This window comes from Scyliorhinus canicula, chromosome 10 (assembly GCF_902713615.1).
Source record: "Scyliorhinus canicula chromosome 10, sScyCan1.1, whole genome shotgun sequence".
NCBI classification, from domain to species: Eukaryota; Metazoa; Chordata; class Chondrichthyes; order Carcharhiniformes; family Scyliorhinidae; genus Scyliorhinus; species Scyliorhinus canicula.
This window is the reverse complement of record NC_052155.1, coordinates 95,171,110-95,197,080: the sequence shown is the minus strand read 5'-3', so window position 1 is coordinate 95,197,080 and position 25,971 is coordinate 95,171,110. Positions and strand designations below refer to the sequence as shown.

At 46.2% G+C, this 25,971-nt stretch overlaps 1 protein-coding gene across 1 annotated transcript in view; it reads right to left on the bottom strand.

The window, feature by feature from the left end:
• LOC119972132 overlaps positions 1-25,971 on the bottom strand; it is a 660,627-nt gene that overhangs the window by 489,480 nt on the left and 145,176 nt on the right. The window contains exons 12-16 of the mRNA XM_038808465.1: positions 24,629-24,705; positions 24,463-24,494; positions 24,153-24,282; positions 12,101-12,204; positions 3,624-3,707 (exon numbers count right to left, since the gene is read on the bottom strand). Of these exons, the coding sequence (XP_038664393.1) occupies positions 3,624-3,707; positions 12,101-12,204; positions 24,153-24,282; positions 24,463-24,494; positions 24,629-24,705 (427 nt within the window). The remainder of the gene's footprint in view (positions 1-3,623; positions 3,708-12,100; positions 12,205-24,152; positions 24,283-24,462; positions 24,495-24,628; positions 24,706-25,971) is intronic.

The following is a 25,971-nucleotide window of genomic DNA, read 5'->3' as shown; positions in this document are numbered from 1 at the left end:
TTGTTTAATGACAGAGGGCAAGGTGTGAGGTGAGGTTCCTGTTGTAGAATTATTCCTCAGTGGATACTCAGTGGATTCAGCTTCTTGCTGAGAGTCCTTCTACCTTTCCTTCTCCTTCTCCCTCTTCCAGCCGTTTATCCCGCTCCACCTGGCCTCTGATCGTTCCCAAGTCAGGTTGTGTTTTGAGAAGAATGTCTATTTGTGCACCCGTACCTTGGACCAACCAGTTTGGACAGAAGCTGTGAAGTCAGTTTCAGCATCTGTCACACACCCGATAAAGTTTTGCAACTTGAAATGTGAATAGAAATTGCCAAATGCTTGTGAAATTGAAACAAGAGGAGGAAGAATTAAATCAGCAATGAATGCAAAACTCATTTCAAATGATTTTATTTGCCAGAGGGTGTTCCTTCCTGCTGCTGAAATATGGTAAGGTGAATTACTGGAACACGCAGCTCCAAAACTGCAGTGATTTCATTTACTCAACACTCCTAGCGGTTGTTCATTACACATCTGATAACATCCCCCCAATGTGGCTTCTGACCCTGCTAACCCCCAAAGTGTACACACATGCCTCAAATGTCAATCTGGATCTAAAATGTACCCACAATACCAAAACAATAGATGATACCAATTTTAATTTTGCAACAAGCATGTTTCATAGTTCAGGTGTCTTAGGAAATCCCTGCTAACTGGAGAATAACCAAATGGACCCTGTTTCATTTTCTTGTTTACAGCCTATTAATTACTTATTTGGGCCTCATTTTTAATTAAGGCACCAAAAATACAATAAACTGTGCCTGAAATCGAACAGTTAAAATTAAATGAATTAAAATACACTTGAATTCATCAAAAAAAATCAATGAAAATTCCAATAGTTATGTTCTGACCATTCCTATTGAATAAATTAATCAATTAATTATGTAAATCATTAATGAGAAGTTAATGGAACTGCAAGCCATTTCCCTTCAAAACACCACATAGACTCTGCCGAATCACATCATGATTTTCCAAGTCCTGCCCTGGACCACTGCCTTAATAATGGATCCCAGCAATTACCTGACAACTGATATCAGGCTAAGTGGCCTGTAGTTCCCTGCTTTCTCACACCCTCTTTTATATACCGTGGTTGCAGAGATAGGGAGTGTGATTTACTGGCCGTGTCCCAACAGAAGCGGGACCTCTTCCAAGATTCCTGCCAGTCGTTATGCCTTGAGAAATCTAACAGGATCTTGCAAGACGTTGTGATCTGGATCCTGCCCACAATGAAAACGGGACCTAGACTTGCATTACTAAAAGAGCTTAAAAGCACACTTAGCTATGCTGATGCCGATCGAATGGCCACCTGGCATCGACTGGCCTCGCCAAGGAGAACACCAGCGGGCGCCGTTTAGCACTGGTCCCTACAAATGGGGACCCATGGAATGGCACTTGTGGGGGGGGGGGGGGGGGGGGGGGGGGGGGGTCACCCAGGCGATTGAAGGCCCCCGGATGGTTTAGCTCTGGTCAGGGTGGCGATCTGGCACTTTGCCACTGCCAGCCTGGGAACCCTGGAAATGCCACTTGGGCACTCTGGCAAGGGCTGGCATTTTGCCTGCGCTGGGAATCAGGACCTGGGGTGCCTGCCTGTATGTGGTGAGGTGCAGGGAGCCTCGAGGACCCCCGACAGGTGAGTTGGGGGGGAGGGTTTTGGGGGTTTGCATTGGGGAGTCAAGATGTAAAAAAATGGTGTGTGATATTTTCCTGCATGTGCAGGATATATGGTTAAGTGCTGCCTCGGCATGGCGTTTCCCGCCGGGGCCCCATAAAAACAGAGTGCCGTTAGATAATGGGGTCAGAGTGCCGGGAGTGACCCCTCGATTCCTGCCTAGAACAAAATCTGTATTTTTATTGGTTAAGTCACATCCTGTGGTTACTGATTGGGATCGTCCAAGATTTTAGAACATTCTAAGTGGATTGGAAGGCAGGAAATATATACCTCCAATTCAGGAAAGGAGGAAAAGGGAAATTGAAACTAACATCAAAGATCAGCCATGACTTTATAAAATGGTGGAGTAGGCTCGAGGGGTTATCTGCTTCTATTTATTTTGTTCAAATGTTCTAAACTGCCATTCACCTCGCTTTTTATGGTCCATTAACCTCTCACAACTCAAAATACGAATTATTGGTACAGTTCAAAAGTAAGTAAATCTGTTCAGTGATTATTTGCACATCAAAATTATCTTTTTTGCCAACAAAATTCAGGCATTTGCACAAAACTGTTCATGAAACCACTGATTCATCAGTGAATTCAAACTACTCTTGGGGTGAAAATGAACAAATGAAAATGAAAATCGTTATGTCACAAGTAGGCTTCAAATGAAAGTTACTGTGAAACTCCCCTAGTCATCACATTCCCGGCACCTGTTCGGGGAGGCTGGTACGGGAATTGAACCATGCAGCTGGCCTCTTTTGGTCTGCTTTCAAGCCAGCGATTTAGCCTGTGCTAAACAGCCCCTATAATAATCGCTTATTGTCGCAAGTAGGCTTCAAATGAAGTTACTGTGATGAAAAAGCCCCTAGTCGCCACATTCCCGGCGCCTGTTGGGGGAGGCTATTACAGGAATTGAACCCACGCTGCTGGCCTTGTGCATTATAAGCCAGCTGTTTAGCCCACTGTGCTAAACCAGCCCCTAAATGTGACATTCCTAGAACGTACTAGATTGGAGAATAAACGCATTTGTGGAAACATTCCTCACACAACGCGAGAACACTTGATGTTCCTGCCCGGTTCGAAGCGGGGACCTTCGCGTTGTTAGGCGAATGTGATAACCACTACAAATGAAATGATTTAATTATTCAAGTTAATGGGCGGGATTCTCCGACCCCCCGCCGGGCGGAAGAATCGCCGGGGGGCAGCGTGAATCCCTCCACGCCCCCCCCGGCTGCCGAATTCTCCGCCACCGGCGTTTTGGCGGGTGGGGGGAATTGCACCGCGCCGGTCGGCGGCCGCTAGCAGTGCCCCCCCCCCCGGCGATGCTCCGGTCCGCGATGGGCGAGCGGCCTCCGATTTAGGCCGATCCCCCACGGTGGTAAATTTAGCCCTGGTACTTACCGGCAGGGCCTGGCTCTGCGGGCGGCCTCCAGGGTCCTCGGGAGGCGCAGGGGGATCTGGCCCCGGGGGATGCCTCCACGGTGGGCCTGGCCCGCGATCAGGCCCACGATCCGTGGGTGGACCTGTGCCATGGGGGCACTCTTTCCCTCCGCCCCGGCTGCTGTTTACCTCCGCCATGGCTGGTGCGGAGGACAACTCCCCTGCGCATGCGCTGGGATGATGCCAGCACACGCTGGCGCTCCTGGCATACGGCAACTCGCGCTGGCCAGCGGAGACCCGTTGGCGCGGCGCCAAGCCCTCCGTGCCGATGGCCACGGCGCCAAACCGCCGCCGCCGGCCTAGCCCCTGAAGGTGTGGAGGATTTCCACACCTTCCGGCAGCTGACGCTGGGCGTGGTTCACCCCACTCCATGGAGTCAGGACCGTCCGCCCCGCCGGGTAGGGGCGAATCAGCGCCCAATATCTTTATTAATATCTTTATATACCCCCAATTGTAACTCAACATATTACCAAAACTTTCAGCTAACCAGTACCTTAACATGGACAATAAAATCTTTGATAATGTCTGAATCTTCCTTAGCTGCTGCATTACAGGTCTTCCTTCTAAGTGAATGCAACTATCTGTCCCGGAATTTGAACAGACTCTAGTATTACAGAGCGATGGTCTTAGGGTGAACCGTCAATCACAGAGAATTCGAGCTTTCCCCTGTATCAGACATATTTGTCAGAACATTCAATCAGTCAAATGAAATACATTAAAGTTTATACAATGTACAACATAAAACACATACAAAATGAATGCTACTCTTCTCAACCTCTGTTGACTATAAATTAGAGTAGTAGTAACATTTAGTAAGATAGTTTAAAGTATCTTATATTATTTTAATTTACACACAAATTCAATATAATTAATTTAGCTTGATGATATCCCATTTAAATGGTCAGCCAACCTAATGAGATTTATAGTTTCTGAGATAAAAGAAATATATTAGTAATTAAATCTGATATTTCAATTGTCCGCAAATATGGCACTAATTGGTTTTGAGTTATGAGACACAAAGTTAATACTATCCTAGTTTGCGTGAGCAAAACAGGTCAAATTCACATGGTCTAATCCGTTTACTGTGATTTCATAATAAATGCAAATTTGTAATATTAGGAATTGCACTTCATGAGTCATTATTCGCAGCCTTCTTAAAAACATTTCTCCAACCTCCTCTTCCCTCATCTCTCAACAAGCACAAAAAGATCAGGAAACCATTTGAGGCCATCTGTTCTACTGCCCCTGGTACTCCCTTCTCTTTCTGTTCCTGCTGGCAGCGCACCTAGGCCCACAGGTTTCCCAGCAATGGGGTGGCTTCAGTGGGAAATCCCATTGACAAGCGATGGAAGTAGAGAATTTTGCCACGAGTGAACGGTGTGTCGCCGACAAACATGTAGTTGGGGGGTGGGAGAATCCAGCCCATTGTTGCTTAAATGTAAGTAAGTAGGTCATGGGATTTGAGTGGAATAAAGATCATATAAGCAATGCGAGGAGCCAGGTCTGTAGTAGGCAGTGTTTTTAGTTTAATTTCGGAAGGTATGAGCTGAACAGCAGCTTTTGCAGAAGGCTGTCAGATTCAGCATTAATCTGACACACAGGGATCTGCAGGTTGTTAACTGAACATACCTCTCTCCTTTCGAAGCAGTCTTTCAAGAACTCCAGCCAGAGATTCGCAAGTCATCCTGTGTTAGGTAACTTTATTTAAAAGTGGGTTTTGATTTGTGATGGAATTTGCTGATTGGAGATAAAGTGGAATCAGTAAGAATCATAGAATCGTAGAATTTACAGTGCAGAAGGAGGCCATTCGGCCCAGTGAGTCTGCACCAGCCCTTGGAAAGAGCACCCTACTTAAGTCCACACCTCCATCCCATCCCCGGAACCCAGTAACCCCACCTAACCTTTTTGGAAACGAAGGGGCAATTTAGCACGGACAATCCACCTAATCTGCACATCTTTAGACTGTGGGAGGAAATCGGAGCACCTGGAGGAAACCACGCAGATGCGAGGAGAACGTGCATACTCCACACAGACAGTAACTCAAGCTGGGAATCGAACCTGGAACCCTGGAGCTGTGAAGCAACAATGCTAACCACTGTGCTACCGTGCCACCCACGGAGTTAGTATTTCATTTTATTGTTCAGCATTGTTTAACTGGTAATTCTAAGCTATATTTCTGTGATGTTAAGGTAATTTAATACTGTGTTAATAATAATGTTTGCTTTAATACATCAAATCCCCATTTCTGTATGGAATCACTCCTGTATCCTTTCCTCACAGTTTTACAAATGAAAAAAGAGTGATTGGGGTTCCTGTTTGGTATCATAGCAAATGTTGGGGTCTGGTCTGAGATCACAATATGCTGGAATAGTAATCGAGAGACCCAAGGTAATACTCTGGGGGTCTGGGTTCAAATCCCACCATGGCAGATGGTGAATTCAATTAAAATTTGGAATACAAAGTCTAATAATGATCATGGAACCATTGTCAATTGTCATAAAATCCCATCTGGTTCAGTAATGTCCTTTAGGGAAGGAACTCTGTCATCCTCACCTTGTCAGGTCAACATGTGACTCCAGATCCACAGCAATGTGATCAACTCTTAAATGCCCTCAGGGATGGGCATTAAATGCTGGCCCAGCCAACAACGGCCACATACCATGAACAAATGTTTTAAAATGTCGCCAGATGAGCAATTCAGGCCCAGAGGCCCGAGATAATGGTGTTCAAATCCTAATGAGGCAGATGGTGGGACTTAAATTCAAAACCGAATGAGGAAAAAGCTGGTCTCAGTAACAGTGACCATGAAACTATTGTCAATTGTCGTAAAAATCCATCAAGTTCATTAATGTCGTGAGGGAAGAAAATCTGCTAGATCCTGACCAGATGCAGAACAAACTTCCCTTTCAGGCCTCTGAAATAGCCGAGCTCAGTTCCAGGGCAATTAGGAAAGGGCAGCAAATGCTGGTCCAAATACCATGATCAAAGAAAAAAAAAGGAATATCCTTTAGGGAAGGAAATCTGCATTCCTTACCTTGGCCTACATGTGGGCCGCGATTCTCCGCAACCACGATGGGTGGGAGAATAGCGGGAGGTCCGCTCCCGCACCTCCCGCTATTCTCCCCCTCACCCCCAAAATGGCGTGTCCAGTTTTCTGACACGCGTTTTTCACGGCGGCCCGCGATTTTCTGACCCGGATGGGCCGAACGGCCTGCCGTTCCCGACGGCGGCAACCACACCTGGTCGCTGCCATCGTGAATATGGCGCGCCAGGTAAGTGTGGGGCCTAGGGGGGGCGGATCGGGGATCGAGCACCACGACCGTGCTCGGGAGGGGATCGGCCTGCGATCGGTGCCCACCGATCGTCGGGCCGGCGTCTCAAGGGGACGCACTCTTTCCCCTCCGCCGCCCCGCAAGATTAAGCTGCCACGTCTTGCGGGCGGCTGAGGGGAAAGAAGGCAACCGCGCATGCGCGGGTTTAAGCTGTCCAACCCGCGCATGTGCGGCTGACGTTATTAGGTGCTGCCGTGGCGTCATCCTTGGATCGCCGCGCCTTGAAGCCAGGGACAAGGCCCGGCCGTCGAGTTTCCCGGTACGGTCCGCCTATCCCCCCGGGTAGGGGAGAATAGGGGGCCGGGAGAGGCTTCCGACGCCGTCGTGAACCTCTCCAGGTTTCACGACGCGTTGGGCCTTGCGGAGAATTCCACCCGAGATTTCAGACCTCTGGCAATTTGGTTGATCATTAACCCTTCTCTGAAATGGTCTAGCAAGCCACTCAGTTGTATTAAGCCGCTAAAGAGAAGTCAAAAATGAATTAAACTGGACAGACCACTCGGACTGAGCATTGGAAACACAATGGCACACCCAGCCCTCTTTTACCTGCAAAGTCCTCTTTACTAATATCTGGGGGCTTGTGTCAAAATTGTGAGAGCTGTCTCACAGACTAGACAAGCAACAGCCTGACAAAGTCACACTCATGGAATCATACCATAAGGACAATCCCCAGCCACCAGTACCAGAGTGGGTATGTCCTGTCCCACAAGCAGGACAGGCCTACCAGAGGTGGATGCGCAGTGGTTTACATTCAAGAGGGAGTTGTACAGGACTCTCCGAGGGTGTCCTGCCATTCCAAATCTCCTCCGTCTGCAGGACTGGAGGATAGACAAAGTGGTATTATTATCCATGAATGGAGCAAGGGATAAAGCAGGGGCTTGATTCGCTGATCCCCGATGCCGAAATCGCGACCGCGACGGGGTGGAGAATCCCCGATGATGCCAAAATCAGGAGTGGTGCCGCTTTCACGATGCTCCGCCCCCTGAAAAGCGGCAGAGTACACTGCACACCGTATACACGGCCTCCATATGTTAGCTGAAGCATGCCCCGCGATGCTCCATCCCCGACGGGCCGAGTTCCCGATGTTGCAGGACACGTGTGGTCTCACCCATTGGGGATTTAGCGTGGCGGCTGCGGACTTAATCCAGCGCCGCCATAGTCGGGGAGGGTTGATCCGCGGGCAGGTGCAGACATATTCGGGGCTAGGGGTACTGTAGTGGGGCGGTCTAGCGCGCTCGAGCTAGCCGAAGGGGGGACTATTTCGCGGGCCGGGTCCGTTAGTGGCATCCGCCATGAATGATGGCGTGGCCACGGACCCGGCAATTCTCCAGGCCGTATCAACAGCTAGAGTCAGGTGCTCTACACTGTCTCCCTGCTAGCCCCTAGCAAAACGGGGAATTGGTGGGCATTTTGCGAAAGTTTTCCTGGCATTTCAAGCCGGTGTGGGGATGAGGCCGGGATTCTCCGACCCGGCGCTGGGTTGGAAAATACCCAGGGGAGCGGGAGAATGGCGCCCCGCTGCCCCGAAGCTGGCTTCACCATTCTCCGGCACCATTTTCCGGGCGCCCGCGGGATTTTCGCCGCGACAGTCGGGGGACGTTGACAACGGCCCCTCCGACGATTCTTCGAGTCCCGATGGGCTGAGTGGCCGACGAGTTTGACCGAGTCCCGCCGGCATGGATTACTCACCTCCCACACGGCGGGACCTGGAAGTTGAGTGTGCGGAGATCCGACATCGGTGGGGGGTGCCCCACGGTGGCCTGGCCCGCGATCGGGGCCTACCGATTGGTGGGCGGGCTGGTTCCATGGGGGCCTACTTTATTCCATGCCGAGCCCCTGTAGGGCTCCGCCAAATTGCCCGGGGACCAGCGCAGAGAAGGGAACCCCCGCGCATGCGTGGAAATACGCTGGCCGCTCTGCACACGTGTGGAAATATGCCGGCCGTTCCGTGCACGTGCGGACTCGCATGGGCCTTTCCGCGCCGGCTGGAGCTGCGGGGAAGACTCCGGTGGCAACCTAGCCCCCTTGAAAGGTGAGAATTCCTCACTTTCGGTGGCTGTTGACGCCGGAGTCATTGGCGCCAGTCTTTTCATGCCGGCGTGGGGACATAGCCCCATTATTACAGAATCCCGCCCATAGTCTCCAAATCAGAGAATCCAGCCCCAGGAAACTACAGGCCAATCAGACTAACCTCAGTCATAGCAAAACTATTGGAAACAATTCTGAGAGACAGAATCTATCTGCAATTGGAGTGTCAGGGATTAATCAAGAACAGTCAGCATGGTTTTGTTAAGGTGAGGTCATGGTCAAACAACTTAATTGAATTTTTCAAAGTGGTGACCAGGAGGGAAATGTATTTGACATAGACTACTTGGACTTCAGCAAGAGACCTGCATAAGCTACTTTCCGGGATCACAGATCAGCTGCATGTTGAGAGACTGGAAGCCTTTCCTACTTTGTGGCAGCTGCCATGGAGCTCGTAAGGCCACATGTGTGCAGTTGATGGCTCTCTGCACCTTTGGGAAGCTGGAAATCTTGCAAATCTCACTGCTCTGGCAGCCTGGCTGGCTTTATCCAGGGAGAACTGTACATAATTGTGTACTTTACTTAATAGGGCATCGGTGACCTCTTGTACGCAATTATGGGTGGAGGATTGCAATATTCCGCAGAAGTCCCCAGTGGAACCCTGGAACCAGTCATTTGCGAAAATGTTGAGTGCGGCATCATCTTTATAACGACTGGCAATGGATGGTCATCCAGTCCATGGAGCATCAGATTCTACCAATGGTGGCAAATGTGAGCCACTATATCCCTTGACAACTGAAAGAACCTGCGGCATACTGTCATTCATCTGCAAGTTTGTGAAGCATCTTCGGTACACTGGATTGAGCCAAATGCCTCTCTGAAATTGGAAATTATTAGGGTGCTCATTCAATTGGTCCAAAAATGCAAGAGTCGACTCCTCCCATAAGCCCTCAGAGCCCTTAGTCTTTTAGTGCGTCATTCCATCGGATGTTGTAACAGTGTTGGTTCACTTCTACTGTGAAACCAGCATCATAACACTCCTATCCCAAGTCCCTCCTATCATCCTGGAAGGGCATCATGTGGACCCTCCAAGCACTCTCCTGTGTGCCCCTTTAACCCTGGAGCCCATTGTTATTCCAGTTCGTATCCCTGTTATTCCCTCTGAAGTAATTTCTGTGGATGTCCATGCCCCATGTCAAATTCACCCCTCTCCATATTGAGACATCATGCAGTAACTACCAAGACCACCACACTATCACCACCATGAGATAATTGAATGCCCCACCCCTACTGACCAGTCCCACATTTACAGGCTCGAGATACCACCCCTGTCTGTGACTGTGCCATCTGCTGACCAGCGCCAAGCCAACAACCCCAGGACCCAAATATGTGAGGGACTGACCACACCCCACACACCATGCTATGTACGATCAACACAGCATGGAGAGGCCCTCCACCTACTGAACTGGGATCAAAATATACATGGCAGACACAACCTTGTACCATGTAATGGACTCCCAAAGACTGTCTTTGCTCTCTGGCCCTGACTACACGGTGCACAATGCCTTATAATTATTTCTCCTCTTCATTTAAACACCCCCGACCCAAAGTCGTGTGTCTCTGTCCACCCATTCCCTCCTGGGTTCCAATCATCCTGTTTTTAAACGTGTGCCTTCGACCCCTTGCCTTACTGCTGGTCTTGCCTGAACAACCTTAGCACAAGAGCATCGCAGTGAAATGAAGGCAAACGCTGAGTATACATTCCTCAAAAACACGAGGAAGTGCAGGTCGCCGGGTTGTAAATCTAGTTGTGACCAGTCTAAATATCCATTGGTGGGGCAATTGGATTCGGAGTGTGAATGTGATTCCAGCAAGCTGTGTTTTTAATAAGCATTCATGAGATGAAAAGGAATGCAAATAAGGTTTCCATGGTGCAACAGGAAATGTGATCTGCCATGAAAGTGGGTTGGGAAAATTTCTGCAGCGGAAAATTGACTTTGGCCATCACTCCATATTTTGTGGCCCCACTCAACATGAATCCTGCCACTGGCCTGTCTGGAAAGTCCCGTTCATCAAATGGCACTTACTCAGCAATAACCTGCTCACTGACGCTCAGTTTGAGTCATGTCAATGCCACTCAGCTCCTGACCCCATTACACCCTTGGTTGCAAAACGGACAAAAGAGCTGAACACAAGAGGTGAAGTGAGACTGCCTACCCTTGATATCAAGGCCACATTTTATTGGGTGTAGCATCAAGGAGCCCTCACAAAACTAGAGTCAATGGGAACTGGGGGAAAACTCTCCACTGGTTAGTGATGCCTCCTACCAGAAACGACGTTGGTTATGGTTGTTGGAAATCAATCAACCCAGTCCCAAGCCAATGCTGCTGTAGTTCATCAGGGTACTGTGATAAGGCCAATCATCTTCAGTTGTTTCATAATGACCTTGAACCAATCATAAGGTCAGAAGTGGGGTTGTTTGCTGATGACTGCACAATGTTCAGCACCTTTTACAACTCCTTAGATATTGACGCAGTTCTTGTCCATGTGCAGCAAGGCCTGGATAACATTCAAGCTTGTTCTAATAAGTGACACGTAATAATTGTGCCACCCAAGCACCAGGCAATGACCATCTCCAACAAGAGAGAACCTAACTATTTCCCCTTGGCATTCAATGGCTTTATCATAATTGAATCCCCCACAATCAGTATCCTGAGGGATACCATTGACTTGAAACTGAACTGGACCAACCAAATGAATACTGTTGCTACAAGAGCAGGTCAGGGCTTGGAATTCTGAGGCAAGAAACTCACCTCCTAACTCCCAAAAGCCTGGCCAACATCCATAAGGCACAGGTCAGGTGTGTGATGGAATACTCTCCACTTGCTTGGATGATTAAAGCCATTGAATACTCAAGAAGTTCAACACAATTGAGGTCAAAGCACCTTGTTTTACTGCCACACCATCCACCAAATTAGACGTTTACTCCCTCCACCACCGACGCTGGGTGGCAGCATTGTGTACAGCCACTGTAGCAATTCACCAAGGTTTCTTCCACAACACTTTCCAAACCCTAACCGCTACCACCAAGAAGGAGAAGGGCAACAGAAAGCTGGAAGTTCCCCTCCAAGTCACACACCATCCTGACTTGAATCTATATCGCAGCTCCTTTACTGTCGCTGGGTCAAAATCCCAGAACTCCCTTCCTAATAGCACTGTACGTGTACCCACGCGACATAGACAGTAGCGGTTCAGGAACGTGGCTCACCACCACCTTCTCAAGGGTGATACAAGTTGTTAATGAATACATGCAAATATTTGCCAGTTGCATTTTTGCAGAGCCCATAGGAATAGTTTAACAACACTTCAGACCTAATTTTAAATAATACAACTGCTATACACTCATTGCCTATACATCAGCACTAAATTGTACCAAAATAGATAAACAATTCAGTCAAGTGTACATCCTTAATTTTCTTCATGATCTATTTTTCAACTTTCTCTCCCTACACAAAATGATCTGCCCAAAAGATGCGAAACTAGATTACAATTTATTGTTTTCAACATTGCTAATCACTGATACAAAATAGCTAAAGGTATTAAATTTTCTTACCGACCCAATAACTTGATTCCGATCAATAGCAAGAGCTAGGTTTGGGCTATCCACACTGCTGAATACTTGAATGCCTTTCTTTTTGACAAAAACTTCAAAAAGAGCTTGAAAAGAAAAAAAATTAGCATGTTAATATAGTTCAACCTTGAAGATCAGTAAAGATTCAAAACACACTTCTATGAACAGTTTTCACGACTGACAGGAGTTGCAGAGGGGAGAAATCTGTTTGTGCAATCCAGGCTAGGCTGATTCCCCAGGGACATGCATACTTTTCAATGATAACCAAAGAAATTCTCACCCGTAGTCTCTTTGAGCCCAATGACGACCTATGGACTAAGTTCTAACAGTCCCGACTGATTTAATTGGGCTTTCAGCTTTTCAACAATTACACTCAGAATTGAATAAAATGGGAAGAAAAATGCTGAAGATGAAAAAAATGAGATGAAAAGATTAAAAGAGAAAAAAAAGTGGCAAGAAAATAGGCAGCAAAAAGGAATGTAAAAAAATAAATGCATCTTGCACATTTGACTTCAGTGAGTTTAAATCCATTGTTTATTCGTAAATAGCATATGAAGATTTAAACTAAATAGTGGAGGGAGAGTTCAATTGCATTGAAAATTAGAAAATCAAAGTTAAAGGTTAAGGAAGGAGTGCAGGTTACTGATGAGGCTAATTGTTACCAGAAAATAAAAGCAATGAACAGAATGTGTGAAGATCATATTGCACTGAGGAAACATACAAGAACATAGAACATAGAACATAGAACAGTACAGCACAGAACAGGCCCTTCGGCCCTCAATGTTGTGCAAGTTGGGAAAGTTGATAACAGAATAAATTTAAAGGCTTTGTGTCTTAATGCATGCAGCATTTGGAACAAAATTAATGAATTAACAGCGCAAATAGAGACAAAGGGGTATGATTTGGTAGTGATCATAGAATTTACAGTGCAGAAGTAGGCCATTCAGCCCATCGGGTCTGCACCGGCTCTTAGAAAGAGCACCCTGCCCAAACCCACACCTCCACCCTATCTCCATAACCCAGCAACCCAACCCAACACTAAGGGCAATTGTGGACACTAAGTGCAATTTAGCATGACCAATCCACCTAACCAGCACATCTTTGGACTGTGGGAGGAAACCGGAGAACCCAGAGGAAACACACACACACACGGGGAGAACGTGCAGACGCCGCACAGACAGTGACCCAAGCCGGGAATCGAACCTGGGACCCTGGATCTGTGAAGCAATTGTGCTAACCACTATGCTACCGCGCTGCCCACTGAGACATGGTTGCAAGGAGACCAGGGCCGGGATTCTCCGACCCAGCGCCAGGTCAAACAATCCCCGGGGGGACGTGAGAATCGTGCCCCGCTACCGGCTTCCGGATTCTCCAGTGTCGTATTTCGGGCGGCCGCAGGATCGTAACCACGCCAGTCGGGGGCCATTGACAGCGGCTCCCCGATGATTGTCCGGGCTCCGATGGGCCAGTGGCTGCCGAGTCTGGCTGAGTCGTGCCGGCATGGATTACTCACCTCCCACACGGTGGGACCTGGAAGGTGAGTGTGTGGGGACCGTCCTGGAGCGGGGGGGCGAGGCCATCCGGCCCCAGGGGGCCCCCACGGTGGCCTGACCCGTGATTGGGGCCTACCGATCGTGGGGAGGGCAGGTTCCATGGAGGCCTACTTTACTCCGAGCAGGCCCCTGTAGGGCTCAGCCATATTGCCTGCAGGGAGCCCCTGCGCTGGTGCGGCGGGACGGAGAATCCCGCTTGAGGGGTTTGTCTTATGAAGAGAAATTGAGCAGTTTAGGCCTGTAGGCCCTAGAGCTGAGAAGAATGAGAGGAGATATAATTGAGATATGTAAGATGATACAGGGTACTGACAAAGTAGACGTAGAACTTTGTGAAGCTTCTTAGAATGAGAGGTCATGGTTTTAGGGTAAGGAGTAGCAGATTTTAAACAGAGATAAGGAGAAAATACTTTTCTCAAAGGGTCATGAATCTGTGGAATTCGCTACCCCAGAGTTCCTTCAAAGCCAGGACATTGAGTAAATTTAAGGAGGAGAGCGACAGATTTTTAATCAGCAATGGGTTGAAGGGTTATCGAGAACAGGCTGGAAAGTGGCGATGAGATCACCCATGATCGTATTGAACGGTGGAGTGGGCTCGAGGGGATGAATTGCCATAACCCAGTAATTCCTAGTTCTTATGTTCAGAGGAAAAATCCATCACCTTTCTCCGACTATTAATCCCATCTACAGAACACCCCCACAGCACACCTAAACATTTAACATTTCCCTCACACATGATCCTTCTGGCCTTGTGGACTGAGGTTCCCATGAGTACATTCTTTACTTCCAACACATTGTGCCTTACAGCTAAATGACAATGCTACAGACAGGAGGAGGATTAATTTAAACACCCTGATTTCTCCACTTCATACTCAGCCGGAAGTACAAATATGTTTTTGATCTCCCCCTTTATAAGTAGTGGTATATCTTCCACTACCCTTACATTTGGAGTGTTCCAATCCTCCATGAATAACTCAAACAGCAGACTCAAAGTAAGATCAAATAAAGTGTGGTTTATTTCACACACACACAATACATGGAAAGGTTTTTTTCCCCTTTTTGCACTCATGCGTTAAAGGAGGAATAAGGGAAAGAAAAGGGCACAGGGACAGATCACAATAAAAGTACAAGTTCTAGTTTTACGTGAGTCCAGGATCCAGAATCAAAAGTCAAATGGCGGGAATTTCAGAGGATAGGCTGGCTGACTATCGCAGATTTATCCGTCTTTTCAGAAATGATATTTCCAAGAGGGGAGTAGGCACGTAGAATTGAATGAATCTTGTGGGCGACAGTTCCAGTAGTTCACCGTGTAGGTGAAGGCCAGGCGATTGTACCTAGACAGAGCTCCTTCTGCTGCTAACTGTTTGATGGTATGTTTCTAGATAGCGCAGGTTGCTGCCGGGAGTTACCACTCTCTTCGGAGGTCAAACAGCGAACTGAAATTAACTTCCAACTTATTCATTACATGGGTTCAGACAGCTCAAGTCTCGGTCATGTGGCAGCCTGGCTTTCGGCAACTAATGAGGCACTCTGGTTGAAACCCATTGTTTGGGATGAGGTAGCAGTTGGCCCATTAACTCCACCTTGGAATATTAGAAGTCACAAATAGCTGCCTTTGTCCATAGCTGGCAAGGAGAGACATACCATCGCCAGGGCATGGAAAACATGTGCATACATTTCTCTGGAATTTGAGAGTTAGAAATCACAGAGGGCATCAGCACCTCCTTAAAGATATTGAGGCCAAGACTTCCCGCTGCATCATGCGGGTTCGATGATGGGAATGGAAATGCCGCGAGAATTGCAAAGTTGCGTTTTACATCGGTGTAAATGTATGACGTAATTGTTCTCTCCCCCATGAGTGACAGGGCGCATTTCCTAGCATTCAACGTCTGGAACATCATTATAATAATTGAGCATATAATTATCAGGCCCCTATGTCAGAACCATTCCCCAACCGCACACCGCCAGAAAGTCCATCCACGGCGGCGTGGTGGCAGAATGGCGTGTATCACAACTGGTCTCCAAAGCAATGTACCTTGAGCAGGCCTCTCTGAGGGGCTCAGGTGAATGTAGCGCTCAGGGGGTGGAGGGTCATGCCTGGCACTGCCCGGCCATACCCGGGCCATGCCCAAGCACCCTGTGAAACCATCTGAAGCCTATCTGACCTACACTATTCCATTTTCCATCGTGGCAGTGCCCTGGTATATCCTGACACTGCCTGGAACCCCCTGGATACTCCCTGGCACTGCCAGATGGTTTCCAGTTAGTGCAAGGGGATGCCAGGTGGGTGTCGCGGAAGGGGTTTCCAGGGTTGACTGGTTTGCTCGCTGTGCACTGGGGCAGCATTTAGAAATGACACCCGATCCTCTTGTTTCTCAGTTGTTGGTGGCAGGGAGAATCAGAGGCTGCTCTGCCAGTGATACGACGTGGGGCCCGATCCGTGAAGTGTTTTTTCAAAGTGCTGCACCGTAAGGCGGAGAATACCATCACTGACATAGGCCTGACTCTCAAGATAGTTTGAAATTTCTCTGCTATGAGTCATCGCTAGTGAGGGAAAGCCTTGTCCATTTAAAAAATAAATAAAAGTGATAATTTTTGCAGAATAATCTGGATGACAGAAGTATGTACTAATTTTCCATCCTGTCTCAACCAGAATAACAGTGACAATCATCCATCCTGCGTCAGATTCAAACTTTAATTACAGTGGTAAGGACAGCAAGGTCAAGTTGTACCTCTTTCCCGGTGGAACGATTCTTTGCCAGTGGCAGTACATAGAACATAGAACATTACAGCGCAGTACGGGCCCTTCGGCCCTCGATGTTGCACCGACCTGTGAAACCATCTGAAGCCTATCTGACCTACACTATTCCATTTTCATCCATATGTCTATCCAGTGACCACTTAAATGCCCTTAAAGTTGGCGAGTCTACTACTGTTGCAGGCAGGGCGTTCCACACCCCTACTACTCTCTGAGTAAAGAAACTGCCTCTGACATCTGTCCTATATCTACCACCCCTCAATTTAAAGCTATGTCCCCTCGTGTTGGTCATCACCATCCGAGGAAAAAGACTCTCACTGTCCACCCTATCTAACCCTCTGACTATCTTAAAGGTCTCTATTAAGTCACCTCTCAGCCTTCTCCTCTCTAACGAAAACAACTTCAAGTCCCTGAGCCTTTCCTCGTAAGACCTTCCCTCCATACCAGGCAACATCCTAGTAAATCTCCTCTGAACCTTTTCCAAAGCTTCCACATCCTTCCTATAATGTGGTGACCAGAACTGCACGCAGTACTCCAGGTGCGGCCGCACCAGAGTTATATACAGCTGCAGCATGACCTTGTGGCTCCGAAACTCAATCCCCCTGCTGATAAAGGCTAGCACACCATATGCCTTCTTAACAGCCCTATTAACCTGGGTGGCAACTTTCAGGAATTTATGTACCTGGATGCCGAGATCTCTCTGTTCATCTACACTACCAAGAATCTTGCCATTAGCCCAGTACTCTGCATTCCTGTTACTCCTTCCAAAGTGAACCACCTCACACTTTTCCGCATTAAACTCCATCTGCCACCTCTCAGCCCAGCTCTGCAGCTTATCTATGTCCCTCTGTATCCTATAACATCCTTCAGCACTATCCACAACTCCACCGACCTTCGTGTCATCTGCAAATTTACTAACCCATCCTTCTACAGCCTCTTCCAGGTCATTTATAAAAATGACAAACAGCAGTGGCCCCAAAACAGATCCTTGCGGTACACCACTAGTAACTGAGCTCCAGGATGAACATTTGCCATCAACCACCACCCTCTGTCTTCTTTCAGCTAGCCAATTACTGATCCAAACCGCTAAATCACCTTCAATCCCATACTTCCTTATTTTCTGCAATAGCCTACCGTGGGGAACCTTATCAAATGCCTTACTGAAATTCATATACACCACATCAACCGCTTTACCCTCATCCACCTGTTTGGTCACCTTCTCAAAAAACTCAAGAAGGTTTGTGAGGCATGACCTACCCTTCACAAAACCGTGTTGACTATCGCTAATCAACTTGTTCTTTTCAAGATGATTATAAACCCTATCTCTTATAACCTTTTCCAACATTTTACCCACAACCGAAGTAAGGCTCACAGGTCTATAATTACCAGGGTTGTCTCTACTCCCCTTCTTGAACAAGGGGACAACATTTGCTATCCTCCAGTCTTCCGGCACTATTCCTGTCGACAAAGACGACATAAAGATCAAGGACAAAGGCTCTGCAATCTCCTCCCTGGCTTCCCAGAGAATCCTAGGATAAATCCCATCTGGCCCAGGGGACTTATCTATTTTGACATTTTCCAAAATTGCTAACACCACCTCCTTTTGAACCCCAATTCCATCTAGCCTGGTCGACTGAACCTGAGTATTCTCCTCGACAACATTGTCTTTCTCCAGTGTAAACACTGATGAAAAATATCCATTTAACGCTTCCCCTATCTCCTCTGATTCCACACACAACTTTCCACTACTATCCTTGATTGGCCCTAATCTTACTCTAGTCATTCTTTTGTTCCTGATATACCTATAGAAAGCCTTAGGGTTTTCCTTGATCCTATCCGCCAACGACTTTTCGTGTCCTCTCCTCGCTCTTCTTAATTCTCCCTTTAGGTCCTTCCTGGCTAACTTGTAACTCTCAAGTGCCCTAACTGAGCCTTCATGTCTCATCCTAACATAAGCCTTCTTCTTCCTCTTGACAAGTGCTTCAACTTCCTTAGTAAACCACGGTTCCCTTCCTCGACAACTTCCTCCCTGCCTGACAGGTACATACTTATCAAGGACATGCAGTAGCTGTTCCTTGAAAAAGCTCCACATTTCGATTGTACCCATCCCCTGCAGTTTCCTTCCCCATCCTATACATCCTAAATCATGCCGAATAGCATCATAATTGCCTTTCCCCCAGCTATAATTCTTGCCTTGCGGTATATACCTATCCCTGCCCATTGCTAAAGTAAACATAACCGAGTTGTGATCACTATCACCAAAGTGCTCACCTACATCTAAATCTAACACCTGGCCGGGTTCATTACCCAGTACCAAATCCAATGTGGCCTCGCCCCTTGTTGGCCTGTCTACATACTGTGTCAGAAAACCCTCCTGCACACACTGTACAAAAACTGACCCATCTATAGTACTCGAACTATAGTATTTCCAGTCAATATTTGGAAAGTTAAAGTCCCCCATAACAACTACCCTGTTACTCTCGCTCATGTCGAGAATCATCTTTGCAATCCTTTCCTCTACATCTCTGGAACTATTCGGAGGTCTATAGACAACTCCCAACAGGGTGACCTCTCCTCTCCTGTTCCTAACCTCGGCCCATACTACCTCAGTAGACAAATCCTCAAACGTCCTTTCTACCGCCGTAATACTTTCCTTGATTAACAATGCCACACCCCCTCCTCTTTTACCATCTTCTCTGTTCTTCCAGAAACATCTAAATCCTGGAACCTGCAACAACCATTCCTGTCCCTGCTCTACCCGTGTCTCCGAAATCGCCACAACATCAAGATCCCAGGTACCAACCCATGCTGCAAGCTCACCCACCTTATTCCGGATGCTCACATGTCACAACTTCAAGCTTGCCTAAAGTGGATAGGTTACCATGAATGTACCAACCTGATGCACAAAGAATTTACATTACATTTTTTAAGTATTATCTCCGACTGACAATTTATAATCCTACAATGGATCAGCTTGAATTCTTAATAAAATATGACATAAAAGTAATATAGAATATACAGTAATGCAGTTATGTATTTTATTTTTGGTCCATGGTCTATGGAGGTAATTACACTTATGCAGTTTATTTTATTTATCATATTCTAACCCTCTTAAGTGCACTCAACAGTTCATTTTAAACAATGGAAGAATTCCATTGATTTACTATGTACAGCTGCAGAGAAAAGATGGGGCAGTGCTGAATTGATTCTGTGGTTCATTAATGTCCGACATGGAAGGAAAATCTAGAGGGCCGACACATGACTCCAACCCCACATTATGGGTAGGATTCTCTGTTCCCCCAGCCACGTGTTTCTTAACGGCACGTCGTTTGCTGGTGGCGGCACAGTGGTTCGCACTGGTACCTCACAGCCCCAGGGACCCGGGTTCACTTCCGGCCTTGGTTGACTGCCTGTGTGGAGTTTGCACTTTCTCCCTGTGTCTGTGTGGGCTTCTTCCAGATGCTCCGGTTTCCTCCCACAGTCCAAAGATGTTCAGGTTGGGTGAATTGGCTACAGTGCAACCAGTGGCATCACCTTGGCTGAGATGGAGGTCAGCATGCATTAGAATTGTGCGAGTTTTACATGGCGCCGGTGCTAGCCCATGAATAGGACTGAATTGCTCCGGGACTGGCAACGCTTTTGTCAATGTAGAACATTCATGATTCAGTCCCGGGTTCAACAGTTGCTTTCTCAAATGGAGGATTTCACCCATTATATCCAATTGGCTCTTGAAATGTCTTTTTGATCTTTATCTGAATATAACCACCAAGCATTTCTATGCTAGTACCATGCTTCCAAACTGACTCTGGACTGTAGTTCAGACAAATGTTCTTCTATAACCTACAGATTTCTGTATTAACACTATGATAACCCTCACTAGGATCATGGGGAATAACTCATCGATATCCCCATGGGGCTTGTGGAGTACGAGTTCCCATGGTAATGTGTGGAGGCCGTCCACCGGGGACTCATTACCCAGCCCTTTAAATTCCGTCCCAGACCTGGACCAAGTGTTCTGTTAGTTCTTGGCTGGGTCACTTGAGTTGTGCGCCGTGGTGTGGCATTACTTTTGAGTTTAGAATAAATCTGTTTAAACCTCTGTATTTGTGTCTCCTAGATTACTAGAAACACCAAAGTATTTCCAATACTTTCAAGAGTTTGCAATATCCTCTGACCTAAAAGAGAAGCATTTAATATTGCATACTGAGACATCTCACTGGGTATATGCCGGAAGTAGGCTGAGAATTACACATTGGATATATAGCACCCTCCTGAGTTATACTCTCTTCATCTCTTTTATTTGCAATGTCCTTTATTGCAATCAGCGATCTCTTGCATCATTATGGACGTTAATCCCTTCATCGTTTAGAAACTCCAGAATTAATTAAATAGAAACTTCTGAAATCCATGACTCTTGTTCATATAAAGTGAAAGTATCCAACTACAATTAATCTTAGATTAGGTCCCACGTGGATTGTCCTGGAACTTTCTCTCTGACAGCACTGTAGGTGTACCTACACCAGATAGACTAAAATATTTTCAGAAGGCAGCTCAGCACCATTTTCTTGAGGATAGTTAGGGATGAGAAACAATGCTGGCTTTGTCTGTGATTCTCACATCCATGAATGAATAAAAAAAGGGGAAAACAGGAATTCAGAGATGGTGAAATTTCATTCAGTCCATCAAACTTTTTATTTTAACTCACCGGATAAACTTGACTTTGTACATGACTGTGACATGGCAATATCAAATCAGCTGCTCGTTTTATAGTTCTGCTGATTTTCATTTCCATTAACTTAAAATGTTGAAACACTTGGTCCATACAATGGTATAATATGTGTGTTTTTGATATGTAGACAAAATGTAATAAAATATAACAACCACGGATCAATAACAGCTCTGAGATTGCACAGACCTGGGGCTGGATTCTCCGCAGCCCCGCGCCAAAATCGCATTTGGTACGGAGGCGGAGAATCGATGTTTGCGCAGGAATCGTGCCCAGCGCCGCTCCTGAGACTGGAGAATTGCTTGCGCGCGGCCCATTAACAGAGGCACCCCAGCGATTCTCAGGACAAAACTGGCCAAGTTACCGATGGCGTGGTTCTAACCACGTATGACCCGTCGGGAACCTCGGGAGGCAGTTGCGGACTCAGTCCACGGCTGCCCTGGTGGGAGTGGGGGAGAACGGGGGGATAGCCGATTAGATCCGGCACCAGCATGGTTAGGTGGTTTCTTAAACATGCAGTTGCAGCCATCGAGGTTCCCATGGGAGGCCTCTCCTGGCATTTACTGGCCACGTCTCGCTCTGATACCTGTGGGACGTGTTGCTCTGTTTCGGTCCCAACAGCATCGCCAATACTGTGGGTATTTCTATTTATCTTAGTGAACCACAAGCCTTCCCTTATATCGATCAAATGACCACACAATCAGTTTTAGTTAGTTCAAAAGATGGTTTATTTATATACACAAGAGTTATCTCAACATGCAAACACAATATCTACTACGAATTAAACTACACCTATCAGCTACAATAACCTATACTTAACTTCAGGGTGACCGGCACTGTGCAAATGAATACGGTCGTTATCTGGATTTCACTTGGCTGGTTTGTAGAAAGTGGTTCTGTCTCTGCTGGGCTCATCCGTCAGATAGCAATCATTGGTCTTGAACTTAGCTGGCTGTTCCTGCTGCAATTGGGCTGGCACAGGCAAAATCCCAAAGAGACAGAACACATGGCTATGCCCTCTTTAATTGCTCTGGGACTTTGCGCTCTTTGGGGCGGTCCTTAACCTTGGACCAAATAGTTCGACAGGGCTCTGATCACTGTCTTCGATTTCGGCCAATAAAAGGGCAGGTGCCTTGGTGGCTGGGTGGATCCTTAGCGGTCATTGACCTTGGCAGTTGTGCTTTCTGAGTAAGGTGAGTGGTGCCAATCAGTCTGTGGCTGTACCGGTTGCTTGATTGGAGTTCTATTGTCCAGGGAAAATGGGCCATTAAAATACAAACGAGCGGGGGTTTTGATCTGGTCTGGTTCCCTGTGTTTTAGATACACATAGGCTGTGTATCTGTCTGAGTCCTGGGTTGGCCATAATTCCCATTGTCCTTTGAGGGTGGCCATCTTAGATGACTAAAGACATGGCCGGTAGAACGTGTCCTATGTTTTCAAGAAGGAGTTAGATATAGCTCTTGGGGATAAAGGGATCAAAGAATGGGGGAAAGTAGGAACAGGTTACTTAGTTTGATAATTAGCCATGATCCTGATCCTGTGCTGTATTGGTCTTTGTTTTTTCTGTGGGGTTTTGGCCAAGGTTGGTATCATGACCGGTACAGGCTTGGAGGGCTGAAGGGACTGTTCCCGTGCTTTAGTGTTCTTTGTTCATATTGAAGGGCAGAGCAGGCTCAAAGGGCTGAATGGCCTCCTTCTGCTACAATGTTGATGTTTCTATCCCTTCTGGGAACCTACTTCTATCAATGCGTGTCGGTGTCACTGGCAAGACCAACATTTATTGTCCATCCTAAATTGCTCTTGAAATGAAGGACGAGGCCACCGCAGAGGACAGTTCAGAGCTCACCATATTGCAATTCATCTGGAGTCACATGTAGGCCAAAGATGGGAGTTTCCATTCCCTAAAGGGCCTCAGTAACTTTTTTTAACAATGATCATTCTCGTGGGGCATATTGTATTCCAGACTTTTTAAAATTGATTTTAAATTCCACCAGCTGCTGCCATGTTGGGATTTGAACCCATATTCCCCAGAGCATGAGCCCGATCTCTGGATCACTGGTGCAGTGAAATTGCCACTTTGTCACTATTGCCAGTACTTGCGTGTTGGGTAGGTGGCCCCCTGATCTCTGTGGAGGCTCTATCAGGCTCCACCTCTTCAGAGTGGCAGCGGACCCAAGCCCCCAGAGTATCTGTTGAGAAACCCGGCTGTGCAGCTCGTGAACTACACGCCACACTCTGACAAATTATTGGAAGATTCCATCTATAGACTGAGATCCCCCCTCCCACCCGCCCACCTCCCCGGCAGGTTTTCCAGCGGCAGCTCATCATTGGCCACCAGCAGGATCTTTTGGTCCTGTCAAAGTTAATGGCCATTTGAGTTGCTTGCTGACTGCGCCGCCAGAGAACCTACCACGGAGTCGGGTGGCCTTCGGCGGACCTGGAAGATATCACTAGCGGGAAGAGACAGAGAATCTTGGCCACAGTGTATAAATCTGTGTGCAGCACCAATAGGAAATTAACTTGTCTCATTTACAAATGTTTAAAAACTTAGCCGTTAATATTTTATTGCAAGTAGTAATTTCCTTGCCAGATAGTTACTAAATACATAATTCTATTGTTGCACTTGTGGAAAATGTCATTTTGAAACTATTTTACCCTTGCTTTTCTGCATAAGGATTTTTTGAGGCGATAAGTAATAATTGAGCAACTTTGTTTTGAACAATATCTGTACATTTGCTCTAAGATTTGTAATACAGCATAATAATGAAATGAGTGTTGGGAACTTTAGACATCTTTTGGTAACTAACAGCAAGTCTTATAATTATTTTTTTAGCTCAAAATATAAATAAAATGTGATATCTCCTGCTTTGGCATTTTGATACTCTTCATTCCTAGAATTCCATGCAACTCAGATTACGGGAAAATTAATAAACTGTTCATCAGAAATCAGCAATCTCCATTACAAATGACTTAGCAAAGTTGGATTCTAAGTTTTCATACCATCGCGATCATCCTTCTCTGCAGTAGCATCCACTGTGCTATCTGGCATCAGACGTATGAATTTTCCTGTCAGCTTGCAGTAAAACTGCAAAATCCTCCCAGCCGTGAACTTCCACCTCTCAGCAGCCCACTGAATAGAGATAAAAAGTAGCACTAATTTTCAGGCTGATCAGGGAAGTGGGATTTAAGTCAACAAACACTGGCTTTTAAAAATACAATCGGCGTTTAACAGTTTGATGCTTCTACAAAATCTAATGGGCTTTCAACATGTTTACACAAAGTTAATTCATGAAAGGGAAGAGTTTCTTACAATTTCCTTTCTTCTGAATTCCAGCTCATGTTCTGTAAAGATAAAAATAATGACATCAGCTTCCCAAGCAGAATGCAGAAGCGTCTGTTGATAATGATAACAAAGTGCTTCTTATTCACAAGAGAAAACCATCTGGTGAAGTTGCCACCGGACTGGAGGCACTTACTTTCTGGAAAGGTGAAATTTTCTGCAACAAATAGTTCTCGTGCAATTTTGCCATCATCCTCTGCCTGATCCAGCCATCTGCCGAAAGAAAATTATACACTATGCACTATTTGCAATGGGTTGAAATCAATGTCTCGCACAAGAATACTCATGCAACATTTAGATTGTAATTGCTCGGGCTTTTGAAAATAATGTACCAAATATGTAACATGTGCGTTTTGCATTATTTGTTTTCTTCTGTTCCACAACTCAACCAGTATGACATGAATGAATAAAATAAAAATAAAAATAAAAAGGAGCAAAGTGTACATAAATTATACCCCTTCTCCTAAAAACTACTTTTAAAATTTTATATTTTATATTTGTCAATCCACTCTAGTTATTTTCCAGACATGATGGATAAAGTAGAAACAGATGAGTAAATGTGATAGTGATAATGCACAAACCAAAATACTCATGAAAGGCAGAAAATATTTCTTTTTAAAATGACAAACTTTATAAAATGCATAATTTTAAATTTAAAAGAATTTTTAAAACAAAGCAGTAATACATCAGAGGAAATTGCAAGTGTTTAAGTAATTGCCGATGAGATGACAATCAAATGTGTTTCAGCCAAGTCAAATTTGATTAATTTTGCCCCATCTTGTTAAGTAGGGAAATGTAATATTTGGGATAATCAAAATTTTCCAAGGAATTCACTGCACCGACGTAGCGGGATTGGGGGTGAAGTGCAGGCAATTTAGTGTTGAAGAGTAACTTGCTGGATAGCCAGCATGTTCCGACCTCTCAGTTTTTTGTGGAAGAAATCGGTTCAGAGGGGGTAACGCAAACTACACATTAAAAAGGCCTACTAAGGCCATTCTCCAGTCAGGATGGAGGTGTCACACTGGTGTCACACTGGAAGGCCATCACTCCATCATGTAGAGTCAGTATTCAGAAATTCTCCCAACGTTGTGGTACAAACCGAAACAAATGCAGCACCCCCAATTTTTAAACAAAACTTGTGTGACATCCAGAAAATCTCTAACCGGGCAAATTTCACATCTGCAGAGAAAAAGTCTTGAAAATAACCTTTACAATAACAATATGCAATAACAGCATCCACCGAATTCCTGCCACTTCTGTTTCTGTTGCCCCAAGTGTAATGTATCCTTGCATGAAATGGACAGAAGTTACTTGCCAGGACTGCATCTTGGTAGAAGTGTGTTCCATTAGATTTTGAATGGCCAGTTTCTTTGTACAATTGTTTGCAGTCTGATTGACTAGAATATGGATACCAGCTTTCTCTACAGGACCAATTTCTATCAGAAAGCTTCTTCATCCAACACTGTATCTTCTATAGAA